This window comes from Chlorocebus sabaeus, chromosome 5 (assembly GCF_047675955.1).
Source record: "Chlorocebus sabaeus isolate Y175 chromosome 5, mChlSab1.0.hap1, whole genome shotgun sequence".
In the NCBI taxonomy this organism is placed as follows: domain Eukaryota; kingdom Metazoa; phylum Chordata; class Mammalia; order Primates; family Cercopithecidae; genus Chlorocebus; species Chlorocebus sabaeus.
The window spans coordinates 26,812,796-26,822,582 of NC_132908.1; the positions used below are offsets into that span (position 1 = coordinate 26,812,796).

The following is a 9,787-nucleotide window of genomic DNA, read 5'->3' on the forward strand; positions in this document are numbered from 1 at the left end:
CTGCCCCGTGCAGCTCTGAGGACGGACTCCTGCAGCCCAGCTGCTGCTTGACTTGGGCTTTCTGGGTCCTGGTGCCCTTCACTCCCAGCTGCCCAGGGTTGGGGACGGGGCTCTGGAGAGCTCCAGACCCCTAGAAAGAAGGGGGTCAAATTTCCCCTTAGTCACTGTCCTGTCCCCTCGCTAATGGCTTCCTGTCTAACTGGTTGGGGGTAATTCAGGAGCACCCTGCACATCCCTGGATCCTCTGAAACTGCAAGGGGTAGGCATGTTGGATGCGCTGGCTACAAGCACCAGTGGGAAGGAGAGGTCCTAATAGTCCTGGGTGGTTTTTACTCCCCCGATGTGGCCCAGGACAGGGGGCTGCTGGGGTCTGGGAAGGGCTTGGGGATGTGAGGGCCAGGGCTGCTTGCCTCATCTGATACTACCCCGGCTTCATCTGATACTACCCTGGCTTCAGCCGAACCCTGCAGCTTGGCTCCAAGCCAGCCCAGCGGCAGGCTCAGCAGGTCCCACGGGCGTGGCAGTGGCCAGTAGTAGAGCCGGCCCACACCGGCTAGGCAGGCAGCACAGTCCCACGGACGGCTGAGTGTGCGGCTGCAGGAGCTTCTGTGGGAGTACAGACATGAGCCTTTCGCTGTACTATGCCCTTCCCGCCCTGGGCAGCTATGCCATGCTCTCCATCTTCTTCCTGCGCTGGCCTCACCTGCTGCACACGCCCCGGGCTCCCACCTTCCGCGTCCGCCTGGCGGCCCACCGAGGAGGTGAGCCGGGTGGGGGTGAGAACAGGTGCCAAAGTGGACAGCAGAGAAGGGTAGGTCCAAGGGCTCGTGCTAGAAACAGGGCAGGGACCAAGAGAGAAGGAGAGCAAGGTGGCAGGGCAGGGACCAAGAGAGAAGGAGAGCAAGGTGGCAGGGCAGGGTGTGGACAAGGAAGAAGAGGCTGGTGCAGCCTGGGCTGGCTGGGGAGGTAGGGCCAGAGGGAGGATGGAGCCCAGAGAAGGAACGTGGGTGATGAGGTCGGGCCAGGCCCCTAGACCCCAAGCCCCAGGGGCCCACTCCAGTGTCCCCCACAGGATCTGGAGAGCTGCTGGAAAGCACCATGGAGGCCATGGAGAAGTGAGTGTATCTGCCCCTGCCCAGGCTGCCATGTGAGGGTGTGCAGGTCGTGCACTGCATCACAGCAAGGGACACCATTCACTTCCTAACCGGGTGACTGGCGCCCCCTGGAGGTGGCCTGCACATCCCGCTGTGAACTCTGCTCTCACATTCCCCACCACCTCCCCACCACCATGTCCATCATCCCAGTCCCCTGCCCCCCAACACCCCACCGCCCCGCAGCTAACCTTCGCCCCCACAGCTCCATGGCCCAGCGCTCAGACCTCCTGGAGCTCGACTGTCAGCTGACACGAGACAAAGTGGTGGTGGTGTCACATGATGAGAACCTGTACCGCCAGTCGGGCCTGAACAGGGATGTGGGCAGCCTGGACTTCGAGGTGGGCCCTGCCCTGACACCCCAACCCCCACCCTGAGAGTCGCCATGCCCAATGCAGGCCTCTAGTGACATCCTTCCTGTCCTCCCCAGGACCTGCCCCTCTACAAGGAGGAGCTGGAGGTTTACTTCTCTCCAGGTGAGAGCAAGGGCTTCAAGCCCTGCCTGGGCCATGTCCGCCTTCCCTGGACCCCCGCTTTGGCTTTCCTCTCTGACCCCTCTTCCCACACCACCCCCAGGCCACTTTGCTCATGGGTCAGACCGGCGCATGGTTCGTCTGGAGGACCTGTTCCAGAGGTTTCCAAGGACACCCATGAGTGTGGAGATCAAAGGGAATAATGAAGAGCTCATCCGTGAGGTGGTGCTGCAGGCAGGGCTAGGGCGGCCACCGGGGTCAGGAGAGAGGCCTGGTTCTCCTATCACCTCCTCCTCCTCCTCCCAGATAGCAGACTTGGTGAGACGCTATGACCGCAATGAAATCACCATCTGGGCCTCGGAGAACCGCTCGGTCATGAAGAAATGCAAGGCTGCCGTGAGTTCCCCCGCACCCGATCCCCTTCGTCCTCCAGGGGCCCCTCCTCCTGGGAGCTGGAGCCCACCCAGCATGGGGACCCAAGCTAGAGGGGTCTGGGAGAGTTTCCAGTGGTGTGGTGGTGGCAATGAAAAGGGTGTGAACTCAGGCCTCAAACACAGGGCCAAGACGTGACATTCGTTTTTTTCTTTTTTGAGACATAGTCTCTCTCTGTCGCCCAGCCTGGAGTGCAGTGGTGCGACTTTGGCTCACTACAACCTCTGCCTCCCGGGTTCAAGCGATTCTCGTGCCTCAGCCTCCCAAGTAGCTGGGATTACAGGCACTCACCACCACACCCAGCTAATTTTTGTATTTTTAGTAGAGATGGGGTTTCACCATGTTAGCCAGGCTGGTCTTGAACTCCTGATCTAATGTGATCCACCCGCCTCAACCTCCCAAAGTGCTGAGGTTACAGGCGTGAGTCACCACTCCCAGCCCCAGGATGTGACTTGGATCCTGCAGGTAGTAGGGCCTCTGGAATGCCCACCACAGCTCCCCTGCAGCTCATGCCTCCTCTCTGCTTCCCCAGAGCAGACAGATTCTTTCTCTCATCTCTCCTTGCCTCCCCAGAACCCTGAGATGCCCTTGTCCTTCACGATAAGCCGAGGATTCTGGGTGCTGCTTTCCTACTACCTGGGGCTGCTGCCCTTCATCCCAATCCCTGAGAAGTTCTTCTTCTGCTTCCTGCCCAACATCATCAACAGGTACCAGTGGGGGGCGGACCTCAGAAAAACGCTCCACTGCTTAGGGTCCCCGTGGAGAAGGAGCCCGGATCTTCCCAGCTCCCCGGCTCCCCTCAGAGATAACCCCCCAAGGTCCTTTAAGGACAGTGGTTCTTACCCAGCATTCATGAATACTAAGGGAACTGTGAACACCCTGAAATTCTGTGCAAATGTGGAGTTTTAGGAGGGCTCATTTATCCATCTCAGTCCATCTAGCATATTTTATTGAACGTCTACTCTGTCCCAGATGCAGTTATAATGTGTAAATAAGACCAATGAGGGTGGGGGGAGGTCCTCGGTGAGCTTACAGTCTGGCTGGGAAGACATTTGTTCATTAATTAAAGCACGGCTGTCTCAGACCCTCAGCAGGAAAAGGCAAGTCAGTGTTCTGCAGGAAGGCAGGGGTTAACAAAGTAACATCTGGGGAAAGGATCACGAATTTGGATACTTCCCTGGCACTTAAGCCTGGTCCCTCCCTTTGCTTTAATTTTTTTTTTTTTTTTTTTTTTTTTTTTTTGAGACAGTCTTGCTCAGGCTGGAATGCAGTGGCCAGATCAGGACTCACTGCAGCCTCGATCTCCTGGGCTCAGGAGATCCTCCTGCCTCAGCCTCCTGAGTAGCTGGGAGTATAGGCTTGCATCACTGCACCTGGCTAATTGTTAAATTATTTGTAGAGACAAGGTCTCACTATGTTGCCCAGGCTGCTCTTGAACTCCTTAGCTCAAGCGAGCCTCCCGCCTTGGTCTCCCAAAGTGCTGCGATTATAGACCTGAGCCCCCGGGCCCGGTCTCCCTTTGCTTTCTGACAGCTTCTCTGTGGTAGTCCCAGAGCTCTCTGCTCCCCTCTGTTGTCCAAAAGGAAGTCCCACTCAGCCCCCACAATCCCTTGCTACAAAGAGATCATCCAATGATATTTGTGTACCACCTTTTTATACAGGAATTTTTTTTTTTTTTTTTTTTTTTTTTTTTTTTGAGAAGGAGTCTCGTTCTGTCACCGAGGCTGCAGTGCAATGGCACGATCTTGGCTCACTGCAAGCTCCACCTCCCGGGTTCATGCCATTCTTCTGCCTCAGCCTCCAGAGTAGCTGGGATACAGGCACCTGCCACCACGCCCGGATAATTTGTTTGTATTTTTAGTAGAGACGGGGTTTCACCATATTAGCCAGGATGGTCTCAATCTCCTGACCTCGTGATCTGCCTGCCTCAGGCTCCCAAAGTGCTGGGATTACAGGCATGAGCCACCACGCCCGGCCTTATACAAGATTTATAAAGTGTTTTCACATCTTTTGGGTTGACTTTTACCTTGCAGCACCCCCAGGAGGTATAGGAATCATGACTTCCATGGTACCCTGGAGAATCTGAGGCCCAGAGAGGTTCTGTGATTTGCCCAAGGACACACAGCTGGAAGTCCAGAGCTTAGGTTTTCCCTGGGTCTGACTCCAAAGCCTGCCCTAGGACACTATTAAAGGGCCTCTAAAGTCACCCCTGGAGAGGGATAATTAGGGGCCGTCCCACTAAGTGCTATCTGGTCTCAAGAAGCTGGCCAGTGGGCACAGCGGCTCACAAGGTTTTTGTTTTTGTTTTTGAGAAGGAGTCTCGCTCTGTGGCCCAGGCTGGAGTGCAGTAGCGCGATCTCGGCTCACTGAAACCTCCACCTCCTGGGTTCAAGCAAATCTCCTGCCTCAGCCTCCCAAGTGGCTGGGATTACAGGCGTGCCACCACACCCGGCTAGTTTTTGTATTTTTAGTAGAGATGGGGTTTCGCCATGTTGGCCACGCTGGTCTCCTCCCGCCTCAGCCTCTCAAAGTGCTTGGATTACAGGTGTGAGCCACTGCACTTGGCCGGCTCACGCTTATTATCCTGGCACTTTGGGAGGCTAAAGCGGGAGGATTGCTTGAGTCCAGGAGTTCAAGACCAGTCTGGGCAACATAGTGAGACATGTCTCTACAAAAAAATTTTATTTACATTAATAACAAGATAAATAAATAAGAAACTGGCCAGGCCCAACCAGGAGGACCTCCAGCCTGGGTGTCCAGCTTTGGAACCAAACCAGGTCCTGGCCCCAGCCCCACCACTGCTCTGCTTTGGGCCTGGCAAGTCCTTTCAGTTCTCTAAGGCCCAGACTCCTTATCTGTTGAATGGTGGCTGGAGGGCCACACCTTCAAAGCGTGGTGGTCAGAGTAGGCTCTCTGAACAATCAGTGAATTGTTCACTGGGGCAACTACAAAGGTTATTCTGGGGGATTCTGCAGGGTTGGAGGGCAGCACTACCCTGGTTGGGGGGGGTACTATCACCCTGCCCCACCTCTGGGACAGGGGAGACCCTAGGGGCTAACCCCCACTTCCTTCTCTCTGCAGGACCTATTTCCCATTTTCCTGCTCTTGCCTGAACCAGCTGTCGGCTGTGGTTTCGAAATGGTGAGGTGGGCAAGACAGCTGGGTGGAGTGTCCCCATAGAGACCTACTGCTGCCCATCTCCCGGGTCCCCTCTCATCATCGCCTCCCATGTCCCCACCCCATCCCCAGGCTGATCATGAGGAAGAGTCTGATCCGACACTTGGAGAAGCGAGGGGTGCAGGTGAGGCCTTGACCACCACTCCCACTGTATACGGACTTGGCAGCAGGGTTCCGGTCCCACTCTGCTGCCAACTAGCTGCATTGTTCTGGCAGGTGACCTCACCTGAGTCTCAGTTTCTTCATCCCTAAAATGGGAAAATGGCATATTTAACTCTCTGGATACACACACACACGCAATTTTCTTCTTCCTTTTTTTTTTTTTTGGGACAAGAGTCTCACTGTGTCACCCAGGCTGGAGTGCAGTGATGCAATCTCAGCTCACTGCAACCTCTGCCTCCCGAGTTCAAGCGATACTCCTGCTTCAGCCTCCCGAGTAGCTGGGACTACAGGCGCCTGCCACCACGCTTGGCTAATTTTTGTGTTTTTAGTAGAGATGGGGTTTCACCATGTTGACCAGGCTGGTCTAGAGCTCCTGGCCTCAAGTGAGCCGCCTGCCTCAGCCTCCCAAAGTGCTGGGATTAGAGGTGTGAGCCACCGCTCCTGGCTACACACATATTTTCCTAACCTGACATTGCCAACATATGGATATGTAACTAGTACTTATTAAGGGCTTGATAAATGTTAGCCATTATGATGACAACAATGATGTATCATGATCCCTGATGAGAGGGGCTGGGGAAAGATGAGAGATGGGAGAAACCAGGCCCAGTCTGACCTCTCTCCCCTGAGCATTGGCTTCAACCAGATCATTTAATTAGTAAACGATCCTTGAGAATGTTCCAGGCACTGTGGTACTAGGGGTGGGAGCTTCCCATCAAGGGTACAGGGAAGAAATGCCGTAGGCAGAGGCTGGGCACAGTGGCTCCCGCCTGTAATCCCATCACTTTGAGAGGCCAAGGTGGGAGGATCACTTGAGTCCAGGAGTTTAAGACCAGCCTCGGCAACATACCGAGACCCTCGTCTCTACAAAAAATTTAAAAATTAGCCAAGGGCCAGGCGCGGTGGCTCAAGCCTGTAATCCCAGCACTTTGGGAGGCCGAGACAGGCGGATCACGAGGTCAGGAGATCGAGACCATCCTGGCTAACACGGTGAAACCCCATCTCTACTAAAAAAATACAAAAAAACTAGCCGGGCGAGGTGGCGGGCGCCTGTAGTCCCAGCTACTCGGGAGGCTGAGGCAGGAGAATGGCGTGAACCCGGGAGGCGGAGCTTGCAGTGAGCTGAGCTCTGGCCACTGCACTTCAGCCTGGGCGACAAAGCAAGACTCCGTCTCAAAAAAAATAAAAATAAAAATAAAAATAAAAATTAGCCAAGCACAGTTGTTTGCACCTGTAGTCCCAGCCACTCAGGAGGCTGAGATGGGAGGATCACCTGAGCACAGGGTTTTGAGGCTGCAGTGAGCTATAATCAGAATCATGCCACTGCACTCCACACTCCAGCCTGGGAGAGATAGCCAGACTGTCTCAAAAGACAGAGAGGAGAGAGTGCAAAGAGCCAGAGAGAGGGAGGGAGAGAAGGAGAGGGAGGGAAAAAGGAAAGGAAACGGGAAATGAAAGAAAAATGCAGAGGCCGGGTGCGGTGGCTCATGCCTGCAATCCCAGCACTTTGGGAGGCCGAGGCCAGCGGATCAACTAAGGTCAGGAGTTCGAGACCACCCTGGCCAACATGGTGAAACCTCATCTCTACTAAAAACGTAAATGTTAGCCAGGTATGATGGCGGGAACCTGTAATCCCAGCTCTACTTCAGAGGCTGAAGCACGAGAATTGCTTGAACCCAGGAGCTGGAGGTTGCAGTCAACCGAGATCATGCCACTGCACTCCAGCCTAGGCGACAGAGCAAAACTGTCTCAAAAATAAATAAATAAATAAAATATTAACTGGGCATGGTGGTACATGCCTATAGTCCCAGCTAGTTAGGAGGCTGAGGTGGGAGGATCGCTTGAGCCCAGGAGGTCAAGGCTGCAGTGGGCTGTGATTACACTGCTGCACTCCAGTGTTGGCAATACAGAGAGACCTCGTCTGGTCTGTATTTTTAATAAAATAAAAAATTCCCATCTCCACCTACCTCAGTGCCCACTAGAACAAGCAGGGAAGCAGCAGAGCTGCAGGAGCTGGGGCAGGTGGTGGTGGAACGGGGGCGCTGGGAGAGGGTGGTGCTGGTACGTGGTCAACAACCAGCTCTCAGAGAGGAACAAATGAAAGCCCTGATTTGAACATTAATTTTCCTGGTTTAAATACTCCTACCTTGGCCAGTTTCAGGCTGCCGACGTGAAGCCACCAAATGCAGAATGGGAAGAGATGCCTGTTGGCACCCCATCATGTAGTTCCATCTCGCAGCCTCAACAGACTTAATCACTTCAAGGACACAGTAATAGGAAATTGATTAGGAAGAAATATGCTTTGAGTATTTATTGCTGGTTTTTTGTTTGTTTGGGGGGTTTTTTTGTTGTTGGTTTTTTTGTTTGTTTGTTTGTTTTGAGACAGAATCTTCTGTTGCCCAGGCTAGAGTGCAATGCCGTGATCTCAGCTCACTCCAACCTCCACCTCCTGAGTTCAAGCGATTCTCCTACCCTGGCCTCCTGAGTAGCTGAGATTACAGGCGTCCACCACCACGCCCAGCTAATTTTTATATTTTTAGTAGAGATGGGGTTTCACCATGTTGGCCAGGCTGGTCTCGAACTCCTGACCTTAGTTGATCTGCCTGCCTCAGCCTCCCAAAGTGCTAGGATTACAGGCATGAGCCACCGTGCCTGGCCGCTGTTGTTTTAATAATTTATTTAGGGCCAGGCACGGTGGCTCACGCCTGTAATCCCAGCACTTTGAGAGGCTGAGGCAGGTGGATGACGAGGTCAGGAGATCGAGACCATCCTGGCTAACACGGTGAAACCCCATCTCTACTAAAAATACAAAAATTAGCCGGGTGTGGTGGTGGGCGTCTGTAGTCCCAGCTATTTGGGAGGCTGAGACAGAAGAATGGCATGAACCCGGGAGGCGGAGCTTGCAGTGAGCCAAGTTCGAGCCACTGCACTCCAGCTTGGGTGACAGAGTAAGACTCCTTCTCAAAAAAAAAAAAAAAAAAAAAAAAAAACTACTATTTAATTGTCAGTTTATATAATTTATTTATTTATGTTTTTGAGACGAGGTCTTGTTCTGTCACCCAGGCTAGAGTACAGTGGTGCAACCATAGCTCACTGTAGCCTCAGAGTCCTGGGCTCAAGCAATTCTTTCGCCTCAGTCTTCCAAGTAGCTGGTAGCACAGGCACACACCACCACACCGGGCTAATTTTTAAAAAGTATTTTGTAGAGATGAGGTCTCACTTGCTGATCTTAAACACCTGGCCTCAACTCCTGCCTCAGCGTCCCAAAGTGTTGAGATTAGAAACATGAGCCACTGTATCTAGGCTATGATTTAATTTTTAATAATGGCTGGGTTTAATAACTACTTTGCAAAATTCCTGAGAATTTAACAATCAGCTCCAGCCTACTGCTGCTGGGGAGTCTCCATAGAGGAGGAGGTGGGTCCTCACTGTCTGGATGTAAAATTGTTCAGAATCTACAAGCTCCTGACCTTAGTTGATCCCTCCCTGCTCAGGTGGTCTTTTGGTGCCTTAATGAAGAGTCGGATTTTGAAGCAGCCTTCGGCGTGGGAGCCACTGGTGTCATGACGGATTATCCCACAGCCCTGCGGCACTACCTGGACAACCGTGGACTGGCCGCCCAGACCTCCTAAGTCCAGAGGCCTCACGCTCTCCTGTTTCTCTTCCTGAAAAATAAAGATTTGCCTTTTGATCACATCACATCGTTGTGCTGAGGGTGGGGAGTAGAGGAGTGGATCCTGAAGATGTGAAGATGGCAGCTTAGGAGGGAACAGGCCAGCCCTGAGACTGGAGCCTGGGGCCCTCAGAAGCCTGACCCACTGGTTCCACTACATTCCTCTCTGTCCTGCCACACCCTGCCCCAGCCTGGCCTCCACTCTCCTCAGGAATGTCCCCTCACGGCCAACCCAGGTGTCCTGGCCCCCAGCCACTTGACAGCGACAGATAATGGTTCCATTTTCCTGAGGCCATCAACAGCCCAGGCACAGGGCAGGGGACTTACCTCTTTCATGCCTTGCCCTGTGAGCTTCCTCCTCGGGCTGCAGAGGATGGTCCTGGGTGGGACAGGTGCGTTCACCCAGCCCCTCTGCTGCCTCTGCCATTCCAACCTTCTCCTCCCAGGTCTCCTTCTCCAGAAGCTCCCAGAACACCTCTGCCATTTCCAGCCCCAGGGCCATATTCACTGAATGAACCACACATTCACATTTCACAGATACTTACTGAGCGCCTCCTCTAGACCAGGCCAGGCCCACTGCAGTGAGCAACACAAGCTTAAGAACTGCAGACACGTGTTGAAACAGACATGCCCCGAGATCAGACCTAACCCAGCCTGGAGCACAGGGGTGTCGGAAACAAGTGCTCCGTGTAGTCAAGAAAAACCAGCACTGAGACAGA

General features: G+C 53.6%; 1 protein-coding gene across 2 annotated transcripts; it reads left to right on the top strand.

The window, feature by feature from the left end:
* Positions 1 to 67: 67 nt before the first annotated feature.
* On the top strand, positions 68 to 9,094 carry GDPD3 (glycerophosphodiester phosphodiesterase domain containing 3). Of its 2 annotated transcripts, XM_007989358.3 has the most exons (10): positions 68 to 761; positions 1,073 to 1,115; positions 1,357 to 1,492; positions 1,582 to 1,627; positions 1,728 to 1,846; positions 1,931 to 2,020; positions 2,630 to 2,763; positions 5,138 to 5,197; positions 5,306 to 5,357; positions 8,890 to 9,094. In XM_007989358.3, exons 1-10 carry the CDS (start codon positions 623 to 625, stop codon positions 9,025 to 9,027), a joined length of 957 nt encoding a protein of 318 aa, XP_007987549.2. In that variant the 5' UTR covers positions 68 to 622; the 3' UTR covers positions 9,028 to 9,094. The 2 variants fall into 2 exon arrangements, with proteins under 2 accessions (XP_007987549.2, XP_072871394.1); XM_073015293.1 differs by having other exon boundaries at positions 1,728 to 2,020.
* The last annotated feature ends 693 nt before the right edge of the window (positions 9,095 to 9,787 follow it).

Coding starts and splice junctions, on each gene's coding strand:
- GDPD3 (XM_073015293.1), top strand. CDS start 623: ATGAGCCTTTCGCTGTACTATGCCCTTCCCGCCCTGGGCAGCTATGCC. Junction 1,116..1,356: donor ACCATGGAGGCCATGGAGAA/GTGAGTGTATCT, acceptor TCGCCCCCACAG/CTCCATGGCCCAGCGCTCAG. Junction 2,021..2,629: donor TGAAGAAATGCAAGGCTGCC/GTGAGTTCCCCC, acceptor TTGCCTCCCCAG/AACCCTGAGATGCCCTTGTC.